This window comes from Heptranchias perlo, chromosome 19, assembly GCF_035084215.1.
Source record: "Heptranchias perlo isolate sHepPer1 chromosome 19, sHepPer1.hap1, whole genome shotgun sequence".
NCBI classification, from domain to species: domain Eukaryota; kingdom Metazoa; phylum Chordata; class Chondrichthyes; order Hexanchiformes; family Hexanchidae; genus Heptranchias; species Heptranchias perlo.
Window position 1 is genome coordinate 18,647,049 of NC_090343.1, and position 27,961 is coordinate 18,675,009.

Sequence of the window (27,961 nt, forward strand, 5' to 3'; positions counted from 1 at the left end):
TTTGCTCAGCTAACCAGGCTAAGTCGTTACAGGATTTTAAAGGGAAATTCCTAACAGAACTGTATTTGCTTCACAATACAAACTGCATCACAATCAAAATGGTTATGTCGTGACCTTATTTTTAAAGCAATACAAATCAAGTCATACTTATTCTTTCTATGCTATGCATTATATACTTCAATAATTGTACATGACTGGAAATCACTTTTCTCTACTTCTGGAATTCTGGGTCAGTTATGTGTACCCAGTAGGTAGTACTCTGGCCTCTGATTAATCAGATTAGGGGTTCAAGCCCCATTCCAGCACTTGAGCACATAATCTAGGCTGACACTTCGGTGCAGTACTATGGGGGTGCTGCATTGTTGGAGGTGCCATCTTTCAAATGAGATGTAAAACCAAGTATGTCTTCCTGTGTAGGTAGATATTTAAAGTTTTATAGTACCACTTGAAGAAGAGCAGGGAGTTCTTCTGATCAACATCCTCCCTCAACACCGTCTAATTAAACAGACTAACAGGCCATTCATATTGCTTTTCGAGGTATCTAGCTATGTGTAAAATAGCTGTTGCATTTGCCCACATAACAATAATAACTGCATGATGTCATTCATTCTCTGAAAGGTGCTTTGAGACTTTTCTGAGAAATGTGATCAGGTGCTTTATAAATGCAAGTTCTTTCTCTTGGCTCCTAATTTATCTTTTTGCCAGTGAAATCCCCTCTCTTCTGTCCCAACATTGTGTCTTCTTTAACCCTGACCTCAGAAGAGGGCCTGCATCAGTGTGACTGTTATCATATCCCAACCAACCCCACTGACTCTATGAGATTTAAAGAATAGTGGGCAGTTTTGTGCTATCGGGCAATGCCCACTTGGAACTAGGTCAAGACTGTCCATATTTATTTGATGTAGAACCTTTACAGCCAGCAGAGGAGGACTTTGCCATGGCTCAGTGGTAGCACTCCTGCTAGTCAAATGGCCGTGGCTTCAAGCCCCGCTCCAGATCCTTGAGCACATAATCTAGACTGACACTTCAGTACAGTACCGAGGGAGTGCTGCACTGTTGGAGGTGCCCTCTGCTGGCCGTCCTACAAATATTTCGTGATTTTGGTCTCATTGACTATATTATAATTCTTAGAGCCGTTATGAAGTTCTGACAATATGTTAATTGGACTTACTGCATTACTGCCACCTAAAGGTGAGTTTAATACATTTAAATAAATTCCTATACATTGTATTGGAAGAAAGTTGTACCATTTTTATTTTGTTTAACTTATCATAATGCAGATATTAAGTGGTTGAGGGAGGAGTAAACAAATAAATAGAAGCCTAAAAGAATATCACCGCTAGCACTGCAACTCTTGGATATGTGCAATGTTTCAGATCGTCAGGCTGTGTTCGGCCTTGGGACGGACAAAAAGGGCCCAATTCTGCTGTGCAAACCCGAGAGGGCATGTTGATTTGTGGCCACTAGATGGCAATAGCATGCGTTACAAATACTAGAAACAGTATGCAGGATTACAAGTAATTCTAGCGACATCTAGAGGCAATAAAAAGTTATAACATAATTTGTTTTCTTCTCATGGCTGAAGATGGGAGGGGAGGTGATAATGTTTAAGGCTTAATCTGTTAATTCATAAAGCTTTTTCAACTGCTTGATGATAGGTATGAATCTTGGTTTGAACTTTGTGGGATCACCCAGCTTTAATACAATGACTCTCTTCAAGCTATCACTATCCACTTCAGGTAATCTCAATAATCTGTTTCGAGCAACCAATTTTATATCATGAATTCAGCTGACGCCTCTCTGCTTCCCCTCCACCTCCAAAAATAATACTTAAGATTCATTTTTTTAAATATAAGGTTGAGAACTCATTATGTTTTACATCCTAATAGATTTTAAAAAACAAATAAGATACTTTGGATTATTTGTAACACATTTTATTTTTCTTAGACAGAATGCCTGATTAATATAGGTATTTCTAGCTATTTGGAACACTGCAGATAAAATATGGTCCTCAGTAGAAAAGGGGCATTTTATTTTGTTTTTGCCAAATAGTAAACTGTTTTTTGAAAGCAGCATTAAAAGATAAAACCAGCTATCTGAGAGTTTCAGGGGCTATAGAGAAGATTAAGAAATTAATTAAAATGAATTTTATAATGAAATTTATGAGGGATGGAAACCTCCACATGAAGCCAAATCAAATTCCAATCTAAAGAGCTTGCTTTAAAGACAGCAATTACAGAAACTGGAAACCTTACCCTAAGTAGCTTAAGAAATTATAAGTCAGCAGCAGTTGCTATCTGGTAAGGATACTTATTTGTGGGCAAATCAATCTCAATAGGGGAACTGAATAGTATATGAAATGAAAACCTATGTCTTCCCACACAATTTTGCTGCTATGACATTGGGAATTGTAAAAGTTTTTGATCTCCTTTCAAAGTAGAATAAAGATGGTTTTCAATAAATCCAGCTGGATATTGTTGTTAAGATAATTTGATGGATGATGGTCTCCTGATGCCCTGGTTCCCCATAAGGTAAAATAGAGGTGGGATTGGAAGTGCTGAGGGCTGTAATCTTCAGGAATAAAATGATCCTGCAAATACCAGCAGGCTTCAAACAAATTAGCTGCATTCATCGCATTTTATCTTTACTATGTTGAGCTGTTTCTGTCAGTATATCAAATCAAAATAAACAGAACTCTCTGTTGCTTGCCTGCTGATTTCATCAAAGTGCCACACATTGCAGTTTCTACTTATGTGGTACCAGTGCTATCTGCAATGCTCAGGAACAGTAAATTTATTGTCTCCCAACAGCTACTATTATTCATACCAGCAAAATTTCAGACCTTTTGCTGCCTGCGTCAGCCCTGTTTTTGTGAGTGCTGGTGAAAAATTGGACCTTTGACTTACAGGGAAAAAAGAAAATACACAAAAGCACATATTTTCCTTTTAAGTACAAAACAGAGAGCAAAAAAAAAAGTTGTCCTTGATTTTTTTTGACCATAACATTGATCTGATATCATCGCTCGGCTGACATTAAAATAACCATCCTTCGCTCATTACGTAAGGAGATAAAGGGACCGGACGCATGCGTCTGGACTGACCTGACTCATATTGCACAGAAACTAGTTTAAGTTTGGGATGTGGCCTCTATGCGACTTGTTAACTTTTTCCCTCTGGGGTAGGACTCAAATTTGGAGCGTAGCCAAAATGCAGGGTAGTCTATCTGTGAGTGAATGGGGTATACAAGCATAAAAGAAGGAGATTAACATGATATTGGAAATGCAGTACACAACCAGGGACAAACAAGACACTGTAAGCAAATAGCATGGACGTCATAAACTTGGTAGGTACATGGGGAGTTAAAGCACACAAAAATATATGATCTTGAGCAAATGTTAAGTAGGTGGCATCAAATATCGAAAAAACCACACAAGGACCAAATATAGTCATATCCAAGAATGACACCTGGTTGACAATGGGTATCAACAACTATTATCATCAGAAGAATGAACATGATATTCTAAATAATATACATCCTTGATATTTCCACATGTTTTGCATATTTAAAATTCAAAGCTGAGCCACACTGCATTATGAAAATGTAGCTTGGTTGTATGTTTGAATGTTTTTTATACCTTAGATATTTACACTCAATTGTCATTAACACTTAACAAAGGAGAGCTAAGTAAAAATAGAAAATGCTGGAAATGCAAAGAAGGTCCATCAGCATCTGAAAAAAGATGGATTAAAATTTTGGGCATTGACATTAAGCTAGAGATTACTGTTGGCAATATTAGTGGATGCACACTCAAAACATTCTTATGACATTCCTTTGTTTACTATTTTAATGTAGGCATCAACCAGTTTATGTTGAAACATTTTGGAGTAGAATTTCCACAGGGGTTGCCTGATCTCCTGCAGATAATAGCACAAACGATGGATTATTGGGAGAACCCACGCAAAAACTCCAGCTGTTCATATTTTAAATTATTTTTCTATTTTATCATCTCTTCAAAAAGCAAACAGAGAAAAGTCATACAACCATGTGTGTGTGTAAATTTGCACTGGAAGCAAAGATCAGAAATTTGGGGATACGCCTGGATCATGGGCCCACGCTGTTCTAATGGATGAAAAAATCATAAGCTCACGAATCAGGCATGCATCTGAATTCATAATATTCCTTCCAGGTGTGCAAGGCTCTTTGCCAGTAGCACTCAACGAAAGTTTACCCCATGTGTTTGTCCACATATGTCACCAGCTGTAATGTCTAGCCGAAGTTTTTTTGTCACTATTTGCAGGCGTTTTTCCGTTCTTTTTAATTAAACAGGCACTACTTTTCTGAAGAACGTTTGGCCAACATCTTTTGTTTTAAAACAATTCCATTGCTTACATTACTTGCATTGACATGACTGTGATGAAAGTAGGGAGAACCTCTTCAGGTTCCTCTCCCATCCCAAATTAGAAAAGGGTTTTCAAACCTCTTTTCAAGAGATAATGCCATTTTAAAATGGGAAATGTTACCATTGGAAATGAAATCAAGAGACTGAAATCTTTAACTATAGAATGTTTGTAGCTCTCACACTGCCAATGACTATTCAATAAAGATCTTAATCCAATTAGTGCATGTACATGCCCTATCTTGCTTGTTAATAAACACATGAATTGTAAACAGTAGACATACAGTACAGAAGACAATTAGCTTTGCTGCAGCAATAATGAATCTTGGCAAACAAATTGTTTTTGAGGCCAACAAAGGTAAAATTGAGAGGAACATTATCAAGAATGGGAATTATCCCATAGCTACATAGCTTGCAGTGGAGAGACATCTGTAGTTCCATCTGTGCTGCATTTACCACAGCAATTCATTTATAGTTTAAGAGATGCTAAATCAGATTGTTAGTGCTAACAGGTGCACTTTTAATTGCCCTTTTAAACTTTAAAATGCAATTAATCATTTCTTGACGAACTGCATGAGTTTGTTCTTCATTGACTTTGTGCATAATAGTGACTCATATTATTTGTTTGGGACTCGTGCACTGCCTTAGCAGGTTCAAACAATTAGTAGCTGAACGATACAGACCAGGAAGATCCCAGGTTCACTTCTTAGTCTGTGCTGAGTTATTGGGAACAATTTTCAACTGCCGACCACGTGTTTCTCACCTGAAAAAGCGAGCAGCTGGCAGTTGAAAATGGGGGTCGGGAGCACTTCAGTCGCCTTATCGATGCCCAAGGCTCACCTGATGCAATTTTGAGGGGGGCCTGCAAATGGGTGAGCAGCACGCCTCCGTGTTTCCGGCAGGAATCTGCTTAAATATGCAAATGTGGGTCCGACAGCAGCTATAGGATCCCTGTCTCCAATTTGCGGGTACAGATAGGTGGAACTTGCTCTGCCCATTTGTACTAGGCGTTGAGTGACCCAATCACTGGTCATAAAGGGTCCGCTGGAGGTCACTCAAGAAATGGCCCAAAGATTTTTTGATTATTGTTGGAGCCAGGAGGAGCCAGCGTACTTCTTCTGGCTCCATAAAAATGCTGCGGGCTGCTACTGGCCTGTGCACGACCGCCTACGGGATCGGCTGTCCCCCGCTGCCTGACCTGCTGGTTGGCTCAGCTCCTGCCTTCCCACAACCAGTGAGCTGTAGTGGGGCACCTGTTTGGCACTCACAGCTCGCCGGCAGCATTCAAATGAGGTCTGAAACCTCTCCCAACTTCTCCCAACGCTGGGGCCACTCCGCCATCTTCATGTCCTTTTGGCAGAGGTCAAAGATCACCCCCATCTGATCTCAGCTAGGCGCTATACAATTGGCCTCAGTGTCTCCTGATTAGGGAAGCAAATATCAGCCATGGTTTTTGTTTCTGATCCCTGTCCAGAGACTCCCGTTGGAAGTGCACGTGTGTGGATGTCAAGTGAGGCAGGATCGGCGTTTTCTGCGATGTGCCCTGCTTTCAAATACTCTGTCGCTGTCTAGGCATAATGAAGAATGGTCACTTGGGTGAGGTGCTAGAGAGTGGCCAGTGCCCATGCCCTTATATCCAGCAGCAGTCAAGGTCTTTAGGAGAGGGGGAGGGAAGAAAGAATTCAAAAAAATAGTTTTTGTTCAGTCCTTCAAACTCTGTCCAGGCACTGGGTTCTTTACTCCTGACAGCAAAAAAGATGGACCCGTGACCTTGCGTTTGGTGGGTGAAGTAATCTTACTCGTTAAGCATCTGTATATACATGTATGGCACAATCTTTTATTCTTATTGAATTTGGTTATGCTTGATTACACACGTTAAACAAAGTACATAATTTACACATGATATTACGGACTAGCTCTTTCCTCATCGATCCAAGAGTTAACTTTGGTCTGCTTACCAATTATCACCTCACCTTGAGGTTTGTTGCTTTCTTTGCACTCTTGCCTCTGGGTCAGAAAGTTGTGGATTCAAGTGCTACACCAGGACTTAAGTGCATAATTGAAGTAGCTCTCCAGTCAATACCGAGAGTGCATACGTTGTCTAGTTGCCAACTTAACATCACATGACAAGCAGGTAGAAAATAGCAGAGAGCTCTAGCTCCTGCGTGCGCACACTTGTCTGTCTGAAAGAGAAATACATGAAGGGAATTGTGATTCTAACCCTGCTGCGGTGGGATTATGATACTCAAAGTATATTGTGATTCAGACAGAAAATTCACAAAATAACAACTGGGAGACATGAGCTATGGGAAGAAATAAAAAGATTTCACTTTTACAACTTTTATACAGTAGGTTACATAAAAAATTCAAGTTAACAGTGTTGTTTGGGATGAGGTTTTTATATTGCTGATGAGGATAGATGCTTGTGTCATGGTTATTTATTTACGCAATTTGCATTTAGTAAAACAGTTAGAGAGAGAGAGCGAGGGAGGTCTGGAGACACATAAAGGTCCTGATTTTCCTCAGCAGCAGCCTTCACATTGGAACTTTGGCGAGATGGGCTTTATAACTACTACATCAACCTAGTGCTTACCTTGGTGAATTTCCTGGGATTAGTTTAATTTGCTGTTTTAGATTGGCTCCTGATAGGATTCCTTCCTGTTCTGAGAATCCCTGTGGGATGGTAAAAGACAACAGCAGACTGGTAGTGTACATAAATAACTACAAAGCAGCAACTGTCAAATACACATTCTCTTTAATTACTCTGACACTGAAGTGCAATTCTAATCACTTCCTTCTGTCTTGTTGAACATATTAACAATGACTTGCATTTATATAGCACCTTTAACGAACTAAAACGTCCCAAGGCCCTTCACAAGAGCATTATCAGATCAAATTTGACACTGCGCCACACAAAGAGATATTAGGACAGGTGACCAAAAGCTTGGTCAAAGGTTTTAAGGACCGTCTAAAAGGAGGAGACAGAGGGAGAGGTTTAGGGAGGGAATTCCAGGACTTAGGACCTAGGCACGGTCGCCAATGGTGGGGCGTTGGAAATCGTGGATGCGTATGAGTCCAGAATTGGAGGAATGCAGAGATCTCAGAGGGTTGTAGAGCTGGAGGAGGTTACAGAGATAGGGAGGGGTGGGGCCATGGAGGGATTTGAACACAAGAATGAGAATTTTAAATTCGAGGCTTTGCCAGACCGGGAGCCAATGTAGGTCAGCGAGCACAGGGGTGATGGGCAAACAGAGTTAGGATACTAGCAGCAGAGTTTTGGACGAGCTGAAGTTTACAGAGGGTGGAAGTTGCGAGGCTGGCCAAGAGAGCATTGGAATAATCAAGGTAACAAAGGCATGGATGAGGATTAACACCTTCCCAATGAGAATATGAAAAGGTAAGAACTGCATCAGTGCTGAAACTTGCATAATTCTGTCGGCTATTGATGAAAACTTTTTCTGAGTTATAAATATATCAATACAATATATAAGTGTGACACAGATGACATCAGGCACTTACATTGAGATAGGTAGCTTTCCTGAAGGTATTTCCAGTGTACTGGGTTCAGCAAATTGCTCACAACAATTTCTAACATCTGGTTGCCAATTGTCTGAACAGATGTAAGACCATTTCATATTCTGAAATTACGTCAGCCATGTCTGTCAAATATCTGGCTCCAGTTTCAGAACAGTTTGATCAAACATAAAAAATTATGGTACTTAAGAAAAAGCTTGGCCCAATCATAATGTATCACAAAAGTAAAAGGGCCACTTTTCCTCTTCGCTTCGATGTGCTGGACACCAGCCAGGCACAGCATTCACAGGCTGCACCTGTGAAAGCCTAGGTGCAACCAAATTTTACACCCTAGGTCACCCAGAAGGCTTGAAGATTGTCCTGGGCAGGGAAGAAAAGAATGTTACCTGGTTCCAGTGAACCTTTTCTAGATTGCTTCTGTGTCCCCTCACACCCTCTGGTCTTAGGAGGGTCCCAGGGCAAACACGATTGGCAGCTGTTTGTAGTGCAGCTGCATTTGGGCACTCCATGGATGGACTCTGGCACAGGCCCAGTACTGCCATTAGAAAACCCCTGGATCTGAGTGTTAAGTCTCCCCCGTTTCTTCTTTGCAGTGCCTGGGAGCTGACAGGTTAAGTGAATGGGCAAAAATTTGGCAGATGGAATATAATGTGGGAAAATGTGAAGTCATCCACTTTGGAAGGAAAAATAAAAAAGCAAAATATTATTTGAATGGAGAAATACTACAAAATGCTGCAGTACAGAGGGATCTGGGTGTCCTCGTACATGAAACACAAAAAGTCAACATTCAGGTAATCTGGAAGGCAAACGGAATATTGGCCTTTATTTCTAGGGGGATGGAGTATAAAAACAGGGAAGTCATGCTACAACTGTACAGGGTGCTGGTGAGACCACACCTGGAGTACTGCGTACAGTTCTGGTGCCCTTATTTAAGGAAGGACGTACTTGCATTGGAGGCAGTTCAGAGAAGGTTCACTAGTTTGATTCCTGGTATGGAAGTGTTGTCTAATGAAGAAAGATTGAACAGGTTGGGTCTATACTCATTGGAGTTTAGAAGAATGAGAGGAGATCTTATTGAAACATACAAGATTCTGAGGGGACTCGATAGGGTAGATGCTGAGAGGATGTTACCCCGCATGGGAAAATTTAAAACTAGGGGGCATAGTCTCAGAATAAGGGGTCGCTCGTTTAAGATGGAAATGAGGAGGAATTTCTTCTCCCCGAGGGTCGTGAATCTTTGGAATTCTTTTACCCCAAAAAGCTGTGGAGGCTGAGTCATTGAATACATTCAAGGCTGAGTTAGACAAATTTTTGATCAGCAAGGGTGTCAAAGGATATGGGGAAAAGGCAGGAAAGTGGAGTTGAGGTAAAAATCAGATCAGCCATGATCTCATTAAATGGCAGAGCAGGCTCGAGGGGCCGAATGGCCTACTCCTGCTCCTATCTCTTATGGTCTTATGCTGTGATCCACAGGTATAACAATGAGGAAAATCAGCCCTAAAATCTTTATCAACTAACAAAATTCTAAAAGACCAAACAATGGTTCTTTTTATTCTACCTGTATTAAACATTGGTCAAATCCCATGATCATTAAAATTCTGGGTAATGATCACACTTTGTTTAATTGAATCTACTGAACAAGAGGTCAACAGAAAAGGAACGTTCAGAATTTTACAGCTTTGTTAACAAACCATTAGACCCCGGTTGCTGTTCAGAGGTGCAACAATTAGTGGAATTTTTGTTTATTGTTGCAGCATAGCTTTTCTTTATGTGACTTTGTATAACCTGGGAACAGTTTTGAAGGCAATGTTATGGGGGTGGGAGTAAGACTATTTTAGAATCCAGTGAATGCACACAGATGGGATGGTTAGCATCACAGAATTAATTGTCAATGTAAAATGATTTAGCAAGAGACATTTGCTTAATCCAGCACGCTGTTAAACGGCGTGGTCCTCCCATCACTGTCACTGCTGTGCGCAGCATGGCAAAATTAAAATGCTGTGTGAATTCCTCAGCTGATAGCATTAGGTTTATAGGGAGCAGAATGATTTGGAAAAAAAATACTCCCCATGGGTTTTAGGTAATAAAGTGCAGCTTACTAGATAACTTTAGTTCCTAAATGTTAGCTCCCCTGTCACCTTCACATCTAATTTAAATTCATAACAGTAGTTACAAATAACTCAATTTCTGTCATTAAAGGTTATTTTTAGCTTGTTTATTAACCTAATTTCTGAAAAAAATCTCCGTTTGCAGCTATCGGGCACTTTTCAAATACACCAGCGAGATACAGTGATAAAGTTCATAAAACATACAACTATTCTTTCATACATCCTCTTAGTTTACTGCAAAATTTAAAAATAAACTTTTAAGAACATCGGCAACATTAGGGCACACAGATGCCAAAGAATTAAAATACTGGCTGATGTACATCAAGAACACCACAGACTCCATTGACTATTGCCAAGTATATCATCTCGGTCCCAACATCACTGCTGAGCTGACGGATGGGAATTTAGTAATGGTATATAATTAGGGTATAGTGGGACAACTCCACTACAGGGTGACTCCCACAATCATACCACTGAAAGTTTCAGCATCATCAAGTAACTTTTAAGTAAAGAGCTTGATTCTCCAAAGCCACCGGAAAGGTGTAAAACTTCAGCTACCAGGTAACAAAATAGGGGAGAAGGTAAGAAAAATGGATCAGTAACTGTAGATATTTTCATAAAAGGCAGCGAAGGCCGAAACTGATTTAAAGGGAAAGCACTTAGAGGTTAAGGTTAAAGGGGTGCAGAGGAGAGGAATTAAGGAGCAAGAGAAGAACTGTGGGAAGTAGATGACAAAGGGGATCACCTGATAAGCCAAATTAAATAATACCTGAGGGAAGTAAAAAGTAAAACAAAACACCTGGGGAAAGTAATAATTGAAATGGGGTGCCTGATGGAAGTAAAAGCAAAAGGGAACATCTGGGATTACAAAAGTTAAACCAAAAGTGGGCAATGGGAAAAATACAACATTCTGTGTCTTCGGGAGAGGAAGAATATCGGAACATAGAAACAGGAATAGGCCATTCAGCCCCTCGTGTCTGCTCCGCCATTTGATAAGATCATGGCTGATCTGTGATCTAACTCCATATACCTGCCTTTGGCCCATATCCCTTAATACCTTTGATTGCCAAAAAGCTATCTATCTCAGATTTAAATTAAGCAAATGAGCTAGTATCAGTTGCCATTTGCGGAAGAGAGTTCTAAACTTCTACCACCCTTTGCGTGTAGAAATGTTTTCTAATCTCTCTCCTGAAAGGTCTGGCTCTAATTTTTAGACTGTGCCCCCTACTCCTAGAATCCCCAACCAGCGGAAATAGTTTCTCTCGATCCACCCTATCCGTTCCCTTATTATCTTATAAACTTCGATCAGATCACCCCTTAACCTTCGAAACTCCAGAGAATACAACCCCAATTTGTGTAATCTCTCCTCGTAACTTAAACCTTGAAGTCCGGGTATCATTCTAGTAAACCTATGCTGCACTCCCTCCAAGGCCAATATGTCCTTCCGAAGGTGCGGTGCCCAGAACTGCTCACAGTACTCCAGGTGCGGTCTAACCAGGGTTTTGTATAGCTGCAGCATAACTTCTGCCCCCTTGTACTCTAGTCCTCTAGATATCAAGGCCAGCATTCCATTAACCTTATTGATTATTTTCTGCACCTGTTCATGACACTTCAATGATCTATGTACCTGAACCCCTAAGTCCTTTTGGACATCCACTGTTTTTAACTTTTTACCATTTAGAAAGTATCCTGTTCTATCCTTTTTTGATCCAAAGTGGATGACCTCACATTTGTCTACATTGAATTCCATTTGCCACCGTTTTGCCCATTCACCTAATCTATTAATATCGCTTTGTAATTTTATGTTTTCATCTACACTGCTTACAATGCCACCAATCTTTGTGTCATCCGCAAACTTAGATATGAGACTTTCTATACCTTCTTCTAAGTCATTAATAAATATTGTGAATAATTGAGGCCTCAAGACAGATCCCTGCGGGACTCCACTAGTCACATCCTGCCAATGTGAGTACCTATCCATTATCCCTACTCTCTGTCGCCTTTCGCTCAGCCAACTTCCTAACCAAGGCCGTACTTTTCCCTCGATTCCATGGGCTTCTATCTTAGCTAACAGCTAAGTGGACAGAACAATGGCAAATAAAATATAATCCAGACAATTGTACTGTACATAGGAAGGAAAAATGGGTTGCACACATATTCCCTGAATGGTGTTGAAATAGTTTGTATGAAGTTGAAAGAGATCTAGAAACCTTAACAGACTCAAATTTCAACATGTCCAACCAATGCAGTGCAGCAATTAACAAAGCCAATAGAACACTGAACTATATAGCCAGAGCAATAGAACAGAAGTTAGTGGAAATCATAATCAAACCTTATTGTGCTCTGGCCAAACCACATCCTGAATACTGTGTCCAGTTCTGGTCACCGAGATACAAGGGAGACATTCAAGTGCTAGAGACATGACAGAGGAGAGACACGAAACTGATCATTAGTTTCCGAGTTATGAAGAAACTTGTGCTATTCAGCCTTAAAAGAAGCCATGTGAGAGATGATTTATAGAGGTATATAAGATAGTAAATGGTATGGAAAATGTAAATCCGCATGATTAAACTAAATCGCAAGAGTAGGACAAGCAGACATAGGTTCAAACTAGTGACAATCAAATTTAAGACCGAAATCAGGGAGTTCTAATTCACACAAAAAGCGATCAACACATCAAAAGGACTTCCAGCTGGAGGATTGGAGACAAAAACTCTTGAATGATTGAAGAAACAAGTGAATGCTGCAATAGGAAGACTTTAAGGTGTTTTTGGATGGATGAATTAAGATGGAACGGATGACCTTCCACATCTGTTGTTATCTTGTAATCTTGTGAAGGTGACTGGAGAAAATTGGAAAAGAAAAAAAAATAGGTCAATTACCTTTGCAATCTTGAGACTAAATTTGGAAAATTTTGAAATGGAAAAAGTAATTGAAAGCTGAGAATTCCTGAAGAGTCCAACCAATACGTCAAAGCAAAATCACAGATAAGATATTTAAAATGTTCGACTGTTAGACAGAAATACGTGCTTCTGCATTTCTCAATAACATTCTCCTACTTTTTCTCACTGATTGTTTCAAATTAGTTGACAGTTCCGGAGATCACTTGTGGAAGATGAGATGTTTGAAGTTGTCTGAATAAAAGAGACTATTTTTTAAATTACAGCATTATTAATTACAGACTAATATGAATGTAAAATTTTTATGCAGTCCAAATTGTATTCCCTTATTTAAACATACAGTGTTATAACATTCAACAGATACCAAAATATAGCCTGATAATCATGTGAATACTAAGTTCAAGGTGGTCAAGTGTTCCTCACAGAGAAGGGGGTAAATTGGAGGCCACTGCCCAGATTTTCCAATATATTTACATCCATTTTGATGCACTTTTCGAATGGGTAGGATTGGTAAATCTGGCATGGAGCTGTCCTACCAGTTTCCCGGCATCCACTGTCATCTTCATGATTTTCCACTGGAAATGACGGTGGATATTGAATGTATCCTAATATAGGTGAATATATTCAAATGAAATGCTAATTACAGAAATACACCATCCGCTGTATTTTCTGTCATTGCATTCCTGGCATCCAGGAGGAGACAAGGGGGATTTGTAAATTTATAGAGCATAAGAACATAAGAAATAGAAGCAGGAGGTAGGCCATATGGCCCCTCGAGCCTGCTCCGCCATTCAATAAGATCATGGCTGATCTTCAACCTCAACTCCACTTTTCCGCCCTATGCTCATTTTCCATTTTTCCCTTAGTGTCCAGAAATCTATCAATCTCAGTGTTGAATATACACAAAGACTGAGCATCCACAGCCCTCTGGGGTAGAGAATTCCAAAGATTCACAAGGCTCTGAGTGAAGAAATGTTTCCTCATCTCGGTCCTAAATGGCTGACTCCTTATCTTGAGACTATGACTCCCTAATTCTAGACTCACCAGCCAGGGAAAACAACCTCTCAGCATCTACCCTGTCAAGCCCTCTAAGAATTTTATATGTTTCAATGAGATCACCTCTCATTCTTCCAAACTCCAGAGAATATAGGCCCATTCTACACAATCTCTCCTCATAGGACAGCCACTCATCCCGGGAATCAATCCAGTGAACCTTCGTTGCACCCCCTCTAAGGTAAGTATCTCCTTCCTTAGATAAGGAGACCAAAACTGTATACAGTAGTCCAGGTGTGGTCTCACCAGAGCCCTATATAAAATTGCAGTAAGACCACCATACTCAAGAGCGTCTTGTCTAGCACAATTAGTTGAGAGCAATCAATTACAATAGGCAAGGTTTACTTCTTAAAATATATATTTTTTAAATGTTGACAAGCCATGAGTCACACTGGCCATCTGATGCACAGCAGAAAGTATTCCAATAATTCCACCCCCCCCTCACCCCCGCACTCGAAGCAAGCAACCCACCAGATCCGGAAATAGCACTGGGAGCTTACCTTAAAAATTATAATTAGCCTGATCCCGGAAGATTTGTCGGGATGAAGGTCGGGAGAGACAGGTAGACAGATAGGCTGTACTGCCAATGATCCAATTGGGATTACATCGAGATACAAAAATCCAGGCCTGCATGTCAAATACTTCCTAATGGACAGTTGTAGAATGCCCACGAATAGGTTACCTGCACTGGAAATAATACTGGCAACACATCTGATTTGTGATGAACGACGGGCAGGTAGAAATGAGTTCACCAGTGTGAGCTCAGAAATTACTGTTGGCCGAAGAATGCTTTAACTCTCTCTCTCTCACTCTCTCTCTCTCTCTCTGTCCTCTATTTTAATGGAGGCGCTGCCCTATTTGTTTTAAATGGGTTAATGCCTCAATTATTATGTTACTTGTGAAATATATTTTGGTTTGACCTTGAGAATACCTACGAGGTGCCCCTCTAATGAAAATGCATATGTAGTAAGCTTTCAGTAGTTCAGTAAGATACCTCCATAGCAAAATGGCAGTGTGGTAAACCAGGGGTTAATATAAGTAGCCCATTTTGCTAGCTAGAATTAGAACAATGAGCTTTTCAATGAGCTTTTCTTTGATCATCCGTTTATGTTATTCATTTTCTTTATGAAAATGTATGCTTTATGATTAATCAAGCAAAGAGATATGATAGAGCTGAATTCTGGTGTAGGGAGGTATAGGGAGTGTTGTTATGCAGCTGCCTAATGAATGGATCCTTATTTCGGACAAGGTCGAAAAACATCCCAGGCCAGAGATAAGCGAGACTCCCTTTCCTTTGACCTACGCATGAACAGGTATCACCTGTGAGTGGTCGGTCATTATGTCAGTTAGTATGGCTTGCCTAGACTCAGCTTATGATTGGTTTTAACCCCTTGCTAATCATGTCCCTCCCCACTCTGAAAATGTATAATTGTGTGGATATGCCTATGTAACTTTGCCTGTTCTATGAGATTGACCAGACTCTGTCAAGAGTTGAAATCGATCCTGTAAAATAGGTCAGCTGCAGTTAATAAAATTGTGTTAAACTTTCAAGTGTATTCGATTCAGTTTTTGCTGAACCAGACTAAGGGTAAAAGAAATCCGGTATCGTCAACCTCAGAGAAGCAAATAAACCTTGCATGTTTATTTTTGTCAATTTTATGAAATGACAATAACATTAATTTTTCATAAATCATTTAGTTACAGCTTTTCAAATATTATTTCCCAAATTTACCGAGTTTAGGAAAGTGAAATAACTGTAAATTATCCCTGCACTAAACATATACCTTCAAAAATTATTCCATTAGTAGTGACAATCATGTCCAACTGGGTTCTATTAAAGCTGACACAGTATGTATTACTTGGAAGGGCCTGGTTGTTAGATAACCTCGATTTTCTTGAGGCTGATTGTTTACCCCTGCCTAAGTAGACTTGGGGGACAATTCCTACATTCATTATTGACCTCTTTGTTCATCCATGGTTGGTACTGCCTGCGACAATCAGTCTCAAGAAAACCAAGTTTACGTATCACTCAGTCCCGCCCACCCATATGCCCTGTTGAACATGGTGAAACCTGAGCAAGGTAATCTCTAACAGTGATATAAGTGCCCAAGAAGTTATCAGCCTCATTAACAAGGCTTAAAGGTGCAGAGCATATTTAAAGTCTATCAAGCAGCTGTTAGAGCCATCCAATTGTATAGTTACAAGTCTTGGACCTGCTATAGAAAGAATGTCAAAGAACTCAACATGTTCCAAATGCTACACCACCATGCCATCCTGAAAATCAAACAGGAAAATGAAGTACCCAATACTGAAGTTCTGGCATGGGTAAACAGCACTGGCACCCTGAACTAACCCTGTTGAAGGCTCAGCATTGCTGAATTGGCCACGTGATGACAAAAGCTAATGGTTGGCTCCCAAAAACAGTTATGGCGAATTTAAGGAGGGAAAATATCAGAAAGGCAGGTAGCACAAATGGTTCAAGGATATCTCAAGAAAAGTATGATCAACTGTGCCGTATCAGAGGAGGATTGCGCAGGCACTACATGGGACTAGTCGGAATGATGTTACAATCCCTAAACAGCAGAAAAGAGAAAAGTAGAAGCTAATCTGAAAGTTCAACCTGCCACTGATGGCTACAAATACAGCATAATTTCTCGGGCATGCATAGGCCTCGCTCACTGACTGCACCTACACATAGAGTGGATAAAATCACAATTACAGATATGACCTGAAACTTCTATCACTGTCAATGTGACAACCACCAGTAGGGCCAACTATGTTTCCAATTAGATTTTTAAAAAATCAATGTTGTTGTAAATCAGTCAATAGTCAATGTTAAATTCAATTCTGACTACCATGTCAAACTGAATTTTAAATGAATTCCATAATATTTTGTTAGATATGAACCATAATTCCATTATCTAGCAAATCAATCAAGGAAGAGACAACACCACATGTTAACTAGTTTACAGTACAACTTTGCTCAACAAAATATTACAACAGGGAATTACCTGTTGTTTACTCTATGACTTCAAAACTGCAGAATATCGTGCAGCAACGCAGAATGATGTTTGCCACTAGATATTTTTTATATTGTATCTTCACTCTTCCTTATAAATTTATGACCCAGCTACCACTTTACAGAGAATGGCTTAAGTGGACAGCTGTATCTATAATGTCCACTTGCACTGCTCTTGAAGCAAGAGAAGCAGAGTTCCATGTATACACACTTGACTGCACATTCACAGTTCTACTCAACAATAGAACTGCTGTTCTTTTCTGGTTGTAGCAATTTGAAGACAGCACATCAAATGGCCTGAGTACCTTTAAATGGCACAATACTGATTTCTAAGAACTATACAGTGTCATGTTGTACATTTGATATTTGTGCAGTGCAAAAGATCAGCAAATGTGTAGTATAACTGAGATGCTAGATGAACAAATGTTGCTGCTTAGATTGAGCCATCCTTTCAATATGGCAGGAGCTGGTTACTCTTCCAGTTATTATTTTCTACAGTGCAGGTTGGCACAATGGGACAAATCTTGCTAAAACAGGGCATCTCGTGGCGTATGCCATTGGACTTTTTCCTGCACCTTTCAACTCTAAATTTTTTGCGCCTTAACTTGCTGGAAGTGCGAGCTGATAACGGCATGGTGAGGGCAATGGGGCATCTGGGACCTCAGTGAACAATGGAACCAATAGTCTAACTTCCTAACCAATGAGATTTAAGGATTGAGAAAGAAACAGAGGAATGATGGAGAAGGAAGGTGAATTAGAGTGGATGAATTAGGTACAGAAAGAGAAATAAAAGAGGGGGAAACAAAGATTGAATTAAGAGAGAAAATAAAAGAGACAGAAAGGAAAAGTAAGAAAAACATTTAAATTTTTAAAAATTTTTAAATCTTTAAATTTTAAATTCTCTAAGAAGAATTTACGACATGCAGGAATGCAACTCAACATTTTAAATTGTTCCCTTTCTGGTCCGGAGAAATTCATTGGCATTGCATTAACAATTATCATGTCGTGAAAAGGGTACTTAAGCTCTTAATTACCAGCCCTAACTTTCTACAGTGATTTTAGTGGACAATTAACGTCCAAATCCGGCAAGTTCTTAAAAATAATGGAGAGGCTAAGGCCTAGATGTTGTTTGTGCAAAGCAAATGGCGGAGCGATGTAAATTGATCAGCAAGTTCTGAAGATTCGCAACTCATGGCGTATCTCTTAATCTCCTGAACTTGCACGCCGATTTGCGCATTAATAACGACCTGCATCGTTAACATGCTGTTATTTTTCTAGCACAATTTGGCCCAATGTGAAACATTATTCTTTAAATGTGCACACTTCATAATTTAAACCTGCATAATTTAAACATCTTGAGAAGAATTAATTGTGCTTCTTTGCATCCCAGAATATAATGATCCACTCACAATACTTACACTTTAATCCCAATATATCAGCTATTGGGCTATTTACCTTTATTTTATATTACAGATCCACCCACACCTATCGCTCCACCTGAGCTTTTGGCAGTTGGTGCAACCTACTTGTGGATCAAACCCAATGCGAATTCCATCATTGGCGATGGCCCCATCATCCTGAAGGAAGTAGAGTACCGTACCACTGCAGGAAATTGGGCTGAAACACATATTGTGGATTCTCATACCTACAAACTTTGGCATCTTGACCCAGATGTGGAATATGAAATAAGAGTTCTACTCACACGACCTGGAGATGGAGGGACTGGACCTCCAGGTCCTCCTCTTACAACTAGGACCAAATGTGCAGGTAAGGTGACTGTGGCATAGAAATTTCCTTTTGGAACAGAAATAAGTTTATGGCAAATTAGGAAACTGTTTTTGAAAAATCTGACTTAAAATAATATAAATGGAGACAGCATTTTATCAATGGCAGCATTATATTGCCTTCTTTATGGATATGCATATGTGATATCAAGTTTGTCAACTTGTAGATATTATTTTATTAGAAATATTAGCTAAAGATGCTATTTTCTCAAGTACTAATCTCGATGCTCCAAAAGAAAAATTAATGGTTTACAGGAATGTTCAGAATTGGGTAGCCTTTTTGTAGGTTTGACTATTGCTGAAGAATTCAACTGATCCATAGTTTTATCAGTATACAGAAGGATAAGCAACAAAGTTTTATTTGTAGCTAATCAACCTAGTAACACTTATCATGAAGAGTCATTAGGATTATCATAAATGTGTGAAGCATAGCTATCGGCCCAACAGGTCCATGCCGGTTCTGGTATCATTCTAGTAAATCTTTTTTGCATCTTCTCCAGTCCCTCCATATCCTTTTCATGATATGGACACCAGAACTGTGCACAGTACTCCAAATGTGGTCTAACCAAGATTCCAAACAAGTTTAACATAACTTCCCTAGTTTATGCTCCACGTGAGCCTCCTCCCACCCTTCTTCATCCAACCCCATCAACATATCATAAATCATGTATTTATCTAGCTTCCCCTTAAATGCATCTATACTAGTCGCCTCAACTACTTGTGGTAGTGGGTTCCACATTCTAACCACTCTCTGGGTAAAGAAGTTTCTTCTGAATTCCCTATTGGATTTATTCGTGACTATCATATATTTATGGCCCCTAGTTCTGGTTTCCCCCAAAAGTGGAAACATCTTTTCTCCGTCTACCCCATCAAATTCTTTCATATTCTTAAAGACCTCTATCAGGTCACTCCTCAGTTTTCTCATTTCTAGAGAAAAGAGCCCCAGCCTGTTCAATCTTTCCTGATAGGTATATCCTCTCAGTTCTGGTATCATCCTAGTAAATCTTTTTTGCATCTTCTCCAGTGCCTCGATATCCTTTTTATGATGTGGAGGCTAGAACTGTTCACAGATCTCCAAATGTGGTCTAACCAAGGTTCCATACAAGTTTAACATAAGTTCCTTGTTTTTTGATTCTATCCGTCTAGAAATGAACCCCAGTGCTTGGTTTGCTTTTTTTTATGGCCTTATTAACCTGTGTTTAGTGATTTGTGTATCTGTACCCTCAGATCCCTCTGCTTGTCTAACCCAATAAGACTCTTATTTTCCAAGGAGTATGTGGCCTCCTTATTCCTCCTACCAAAATGTACCACCTTACACTTACCTATGTTGAAATTCATTTGCCAATTACACGCCCATTCTGCAAGTTTATTAATGTCGTCCTGTATTTTGTCGCAGTCCTCCTCAGTATTAACTATACCCCCCCCCCCAACAATTTAGTGTCGTCCGTAAATTTTGAAATTGTACTTCCGATTCCCAAGTCGAAATTGTTTATGTAAATGGTGAACAACAATGGTCCCAACACAATCCTTGTCGAATACCACTTCCTACCTTTTGCCAGTCTGAGTAACTACTTTTGACCCCTACTCTCTGTTTTCTGTTTTGTAGCCAGGTTCCTATCCATTCTGCTACTTGTCCCCTGACTCCACAAGCTCTAATCGTAGTCATGAGACTACTATGCGGTACCTTATCGAAGGCCTTTTGAAAATCCAAATATGTTATATCTATTGCATTACCCTTGTCTACCATTTCTGTTACTTTTTCAAAGAATTCAGTAAGGTTGATCAAGCATGACCTTCCCTTTTGAAATCCATGCTGACTATTCTTCATTATATTTTCGGTTTCTAGATGTTCCTAAATTGTTCTCATCATTATTATTTTTTTTAATGGTTATCAAGGTGAGGGACGGTAGTGCTCGAGAAGGAAGTTTTCTCATTTCAAACACGTAGGGCTAGATTTCCCTCCTCTCACCGGAAGACTTCCAACCATCACACTGACCCTTGGAACAGGACACCTGTACCAGTAGCTTAAAAGACGAGGCAGAAAAGCCCCAGAGATTAGAAGTTTGATTCTGGGGGCTGAGGAGAAGGAGAGGTAGCCACTGTTGAGCCCTCTCTTTCCAAAAGGAGATCAGCCACTGCTCCAGGGACGACCGCTAGACCTCTCCCAGCAGTTCCTGGGACCAGCAGCAGAAGGCAAAGAAATGAAGTGAGTTGCAGGCCCCACCTCTTTACCTTCATTTACAAATGGCAGGACTATACAGACACAGCTGATGTTCTTCCCTCCTGAAGCAGAGGAAGCAAAACCTAGATTGGGGGGGAGCTGTGGACCACCAATTTTTGGTGGTATTATGGAGGAAAATCCAGCCACCAGTAGCAGCATCAGGATCGTCCAGGTCAGATGTAGCACAGCCAGATGCCGAGTAAAACTTCTTCCATTCTACCCTAACCTACTGTGTCAACGTGACATTTTTCCATTTCCCACACCAGCCATCCTGCAACCTCTGTGAGGGAGATTGCCAGTTAGTGTCAGAAGTACACTTTTGTGCTGTGGGCCTGTCCCCATTAACAACTAGATTGAGACTGTCCAAAGTAAATGAGTTAACAAATGCCTAAAAATAGCACTCATAATAGTGTTTGTTACTAATACTGCTGAGCATAATGTCACCCCTTTGGTGAGTTTGTTTCATGCCTTAGTGTCACTTTTTGCAAACCTGCTGTTCGAGTTTGTTTGTCGAGCTTTAGTTCTTGGGCACTCACTGCCAGTCCTTATCAGTATATATGTTTTCAATCGTGTTTACCTTAAAGGACTGATTGGCAAAGGGGATGTTCCTCATATACCACAGGGATATTCCCCGATTCTGCTCTAATGAAAATCTCAATGCGCTTTGTGGATGTCTGAGTTTTGTTTTGGTAGAAATCATTGTGCTGAATAATAGAATGCTATCCTATTAATAATAAATGTAGTAACATCAATCATCCACACTGATGTACTTCAGTAGGTGGTGAGATTAGGTGCTGTGCTCAGGTCACAGGAGAACAGTGCACAAATTCTCTTTGACCATCAAAGCTTCAATTCTGAAAAATAACACAAATAAATATTATATTGTCTTAAATATACACATTTATTTTTAAAAGTCAGTTTTAAGGAAAGCAGACGTAAAATAATATAAGCCAAGAAATTTGTGTGAGTAACCTCAGCTGACAAACACTGATGTGTTCCTATGACATTCCTCTGTCCGCTACTTTAGCTGAGGCATTAACCTATTTATTTTAAATGGGTTAATGCCTCCATTAAAATAGCAGACAAAGGAATGTCACACATGCTCGTTTAGTATTTTTAGCCCATGTATCTGAAACGAGCACAAATATTACAGCAATAAATTCAAATGTCAGGAATAACTTCAGTATTATGATACTAACCAAAACCTGCTAAAATAGACAGAATTCTACATTTAAACACCTTACCTGTCATTTACCCTTTTGCTTACTTTTTCCTAATATTCTCTTTCTTATTTTCTCTCTGTTCATTCATTTTGCCTTTAATTTTACTCTATTGTGCTTCTTCTAACTTATTTCCCTACTTTTCCTGACTTTAAATTTACCTTTTTCTTCAGTCTCCCTGCTTCCAACATTCATTTTGAAGGTGGGCTCAATTTACAAAAAAAATGCCATTTAATTGATGAAAAAACAATTCCAAGTATTTTGAGAGTAGTTGTGAACGGATATTTTTCTGACTGGAGAGAAGTATGCAGTGGGGTCCCCAGGGATTGGTATTGGGACCATTGCTTTTCTTGTTATGTATAAATGACCTGGACTTGGGTATAGGGAGTATAATTTCGGAGTTTGCAGATGATATAAAACTTGGCAATGTAGTAACTAGTGATGAGGATAGTAGCAGACTTCAGGAGGGCATAGACAAACTGTTGAATTGGTCAGACACGTGGCAGATGCAATTTAATCCAGATCAGTGTGAAGTGATACATTTTGGTAGGAAGAATGAGGAGAGGCAGTATAAACGAAACGGTACAATTTTAAAGGGGGTGCAGAAACAGAGGGACCTGGGGGTGCATATTCTCAATTTTTTGAAGGGGGCAGGGGAAGTTGATCAGATGGTTAAGAAAGCGTATGGGATACTTGGCTTTGTAAATAGGGGCATTGAATACAAAAACAAGGAAGTCATGCTAAACATTTACAAATCACTGGTTAGGCCTCAGCTGGAGTATTGTCTGAAATTCTGGGCACCACCCTTTAGAAAGGATGTCAAGGTTTTGGAGAAGGTACAGAGGAGGTTTACCAGGATAATGCCAGGGATGAGGGACTTCAGTAATGTGGAGAGATTGGAGAAGCTGTTCGCCTTAAAGCAGAGAAGGTTAAGGGCACACCTAATAGAGGTATTCAAAATTATGAGGGGATTTGATAGAGCAAGTAGGGAGTAACTGTTTCCCCTGGCAAGTGGGTTGGTAACCAGAGGTCGTAGATTTAAAATAATTGGCAAAAGAACTAAAGGAGAAAGTTTTTCACACAGAGGATTGTTAAGATCTGGAACACACTATCTGAAAGGGTGGTGGAAGCAGAGTCCATAGGAACTTTCAAAAGGCAATTGGACATGTACTTGAAGGGGACTAATTTGCAGGGTTATGGGGAAAATGCTGGGGTGTGGGATTAAATTGGACAGATCTTTTAAAGAGTTGGCACAGGCATGACAGGCCAAATGGCCTCCTTCTGTGCTGTAAGATTCTATGATTAAAAGACACAGCCCTGGTTATCTTTGAGCCTGAAAGAGCATTGCCATCGTTACCCTCAGTATTGATCTTACAAACCACCAACACCCAGATGAGTAAACTCGCTTGCAGTACATTTCAGGTCAATTGTGCGACTTTATTACATCAACGTTAAATGTTATCCTAATAAGAACAAAGAACAAATACTGCCTTTGTGGGATGCACTACACAGTTCATATTTGTATGGTTTTTGATCAAATTCAAATATTTTCTTTGGTCACAGTCAATGTAGTGCAGCTCATTTAGCTCTTTAGTGCCTACATTAGCAGAATTTAATGTACATCACATTATGCTTTACAAAGTAGCAAGAGATCCTGTCAGTGCTTTGTTTAATGAGGAAGAAATGAATATCCTTGACATCTTCCTTGTGTTAACCAGTACTGTTGGAATGACTATCTGGTTCCCTCAACGCTTACCATGTAAAATATGTTAAGTCATCTAAATTCTTTTTAATAGTAAGCAGCAGTTTGCCCTTTTAATAAAAACAGAATTATGACATTTCTCACTGTTATATGTGAGTTCTGTTGACATGCATATTGCTGCTGTGTCTCTTGTTAGTACTGCCTTATTGTGTTTTACTGAAGACAAAATAAAAGAACTATAATCAGTCTTTATATTCTGAGAGCACCATGTTTAGTTACAAGAGTAATGAACACTTTGGTTGCAGAGTCTGTAGGGAATTGATACCATCATCGTTCTCTTGGATTTGTTGCATTCTGTTTGAGACTTGTAGAACTGTAGTTATTGTTAAATAAATGACACAAGGCCAGTTTCTACAGCATCATACTTAACTAAATGTTCACAATATTCCAATTGTTAGCATTTAACATAGCCAGACTTTTATTGACCCAGTTCCATAGATGCTTAATCTGAATTAATATAGTGATAGCCACTTATTCTCAGAGGATGGATATTCCAGTAAGCCGAAGGAACTTCCATAAAATTAAGAACTTCAAAATTCTGACAAAGGTTACTTGGTGAGAGGTGTACTTTCTGTGAGTTAATGGAGCTAACTTAATTATCTTAACATGCACTAACTAGGTTTAATGATTAATCATCAACTTCGGCTATTCAGAGATTTTTTTTAAGAATTCAAACTATGATGATTACATGATCTTTACATTTGAAGCTCGTTAATTGTAGGATTCTGAGGTTTGCTTTCTTTGATATTATAATGTAGTCTGCTGTTACAAAAGCAATAGAATGTTAGTTGTTGTGCCTCATCACCACCTCTCTCGACCCTTCCACTGCCTCTGTTGGATGAGCAGAAATTTCCTTCAAATAAATATTGGGAAGATCAAAGCCACTGTTTTCGGTCCCCGCCACAAACTCTGTTGACTTCATCCCTCCCCCTGCCCACTGTCTAAGGCTGAACCAGACCGTACACAACCGTGACATCCTATTTGAACCTAAGCTGAGCTTCCGACCCTATATCTTCTCCATTACCAAGACCACCTGCTTCCACCTCTGTAACTTCGCCCGTCTCCGTCCCTGCCTCAGCTCATCTGCTGCTGAAACCCTCATCCATTACCTCTAGACTTGACTATTCCAATGCTCTCCTGGCTGGCCCTCCCACCTTGTACCCTCCGTAAACTTGAGCTCATCCAAAACTCTGCTGCCCGTATCCTAACTCGCACCAATTCTCATTCACCCATCACTCCTGTGCTCGCTGACCTACATTGGCTCGTAGTCCGGCAGTACTTCGATTTTAAAATTCTCATCCTTGTTTTCAAATCCCTCCATGACCTCGCCCATTTCTTTTTCTGTAACCTTCTCTAGCACTACAAGCCTCCAAGATCTCTGTGCTCCTCCAACTCTGGCCTCTTACGCATCCCCGATTTTAATGGCTCCACTATTGGCGACATTGCCTTCAGCTACCTAGGCCCTAAGCTCTGGAATTCCCTCCCTAAATTTCTCCGCCTCTCTACCTCTCTCTCCTCCTTTAAAACCCTCCTTAAAACCTACCTCTTTCTCCTTGTGTGGCTCGGTGTCAAATTTTGTTTGGTAATGCTCCTGTGAAGCGCCTTGGGATGTTTTACTATGTTAAAGGTGCTATATAAATCCAAGTTGTTGTTTAAACCCTTGCTTTTCGAAATTGAGCTGATTTTTAAAAGCAAAATTAATTTAAAAACTGATGTGATAGTGATTATGTTGCTGTTTATTTTTACTTATTTTCGTGTTGCTAAATTCAAAATAATCTGGATTGCCCAAAGTTCGCTACACTCTTGTGTTTGTAGGATGAAAATATGCAATGGATGTAACCTTGGAAAGGAACCGTTGCAATCTAGTCTACCAAGTGCCTTATTGACGTGGGAGACGAAGGCAGCAGACTTCCTTTCTTCCGGAAGAATGTGTAAATTTGTGGCTTGCATATGTGAAGTTTACGGATATGGGGCCAGTGCCTGGCTTACTAGATAAGGAACAGTTTTCTTGTTTCTTATCCAATTCCCCATAGGCCGAGTGGCATCACTAAGTTCCAAGTTAGCTGTTGGTGCATATATTCTGAAATGATTTGACTGAAAATAAGAGATTGCATCAGCTATTACATTTTGAATACCAGGGATGTGCTTGCCCTATATAAGATGTTATTTATGAGACCCAATGCTAGAAGTATCTACAGAAGCTGCTTGACTTGCAGAGATCCATTGCTCTCCTTGTAAATAAATTGGTTATCAGCTAATTATCAGCACAAGCAGTTGGCAAGCATTTGAGCCTCGGTAGACATGATTGCTGCTCTGAGAATAATCGTTGAGTGGCACGGTCTTTACTGATACCCTTGGAAATCCACTACGGTGGCTAGCTTCAGTTTGGAGGTATGATTCCCCAGTCTGTATGACCCTGGCGTGCCTGTATAAAGCTGCAATTGCTCACTGTATACCCATAGCTTGAATACCACATGGTGTTCATTTGAATTGTCCAAAAACAGGAGCCAGGCAGAGATTATTTCCCTGTTAAGGTGGTTGAATATTTTAATGTTTGCTTTTGGTGGTGTCAAACATCTGTTGAACGTTTTGCTAGTTGGTTTAACCTTACAAGTACAATACCTGTACAAAAAAAATCTGCTGAAGGATTTTAATATAACCTTGTTCTTAGCTGCAGTCTCAATTTCAGGCTGAGGACCTTGTTCACAAGAATTCTGGATACCATGGTTACTGTATCCAACACTATGGGGGTTGAATTAATCTGGTCATCAAATGGAGCAACATCGTAAGTGCATTCAAAAAGAACATGTTTACAATGTCACCACACTTCGCCATCAGAGCAATTCTTTCTCCTACGTGGATAAAGGCAAAATAAAAACAGAAAATGCTGGAAAAGCTCATTAGGTCAGGCAGCGTCTGTGGAGAGAGAAATAGAGTTAACGTTTCAGGTTGTTGCCCTTTCAGAACTGGAAGATGTTAGAGATTATAACAGTTTATAAGCAAGTACAGAGCCAGGTGAAAGGGGAGGGTGAGTAAAGAACAAAAGGGAAGGTCTGTCATAAGGTGGAGAGCAGGAGTGATTAAATGACAAAACAGTGTGGTAATGGGACAAGTAAAGAAACAAAAGATGGGGCTAGAGGAGGTGTAAATGATAAGAGCAGAACCATTACCAGCACCTGCTGTCCGAAAAAATGGGAGTGGTGATTATGAACAAAAGTTATTGAACTCGATAATGAGGCCGGAAGGCTGCATTGTGCCCAATCAAAAGATGAGGTGCTGTCCCTCGAGTTTGCATTGAGCTTCATTGGAACAGTGTAGGAGGCCGAGGACAGAAAGATCAGAGTGAGAGTGGGATGGAGAATTAAAGTGGCAAACGACCGGAAGCTCAGGGTCATGCTTTCAGACTGAGCGGAGGTGTTCAGCAAAGCGATCACCCATCCGCATTTGGTCTCCCCAATGTAGAGCAGACCACATCGTGAGCAGCGAATAGAATATACTAAGTTGGAAAAAGTACAAGTAAATCGCTGTTTCACCTGGAAGGAAGGTTTGGGGCCCTGGACGGTGGGAAGGGAGTAGGTGAATGGGCAGGTGTTGCATCTCCTGTGCTTGAATGGGATGGTACTGGGGAAAGGGGAGCAGGTGTGAGCGGGGAGGGTGCAGGAATTAAGTTCAAGGGACTATTATCCTTTTATACTCTGTACTAATCATTGATACTGAGAAAAGTAAAATAAACCAATTGACTTTTATTTCTTACCTAGTAACCTGTACAAAAAGTCATTCCAGAAAATCGAGAAAGCTCTGTTTGGTCAGGCTCTTTATTTTAAACAGCTAATCCAAAGATGCACATTATATTGATAATATTAACGGTTCCGTCTCCTCAGGTACTGTCCCCCTCCCCTTCAAATCTGCTATCATCACACCCCTCCTCAAAAAACCCACCCTTGACCCCTCTGTCCTTGCAAAC

General features: G+C 40.0%; 1 protein-coding gene across 1 annotated transcript in view; it reads left to right on the plus strand.

The window, feature by feature from the left end:
• ptprt (protein tyrosine phosphatase receptor type T) overlaps nucleotides 1-27,961 on the plus strand; it is a 721,453-nt gene that overhangs the window by 222,341 nt on the left and 471,151 nt on the right. The window contains exon 8 of the mRNA XM_068000862.1: nucleotides 18,484-18,777. Within this exon, the coding sequence (XP_067856963.1) occupies nucleotides 18,484-18,777 (294 nt within the window). The remainder of the gene's footprint in view (nucleotides 1-18,483; nucleotides 18,778-27,961) is intronic.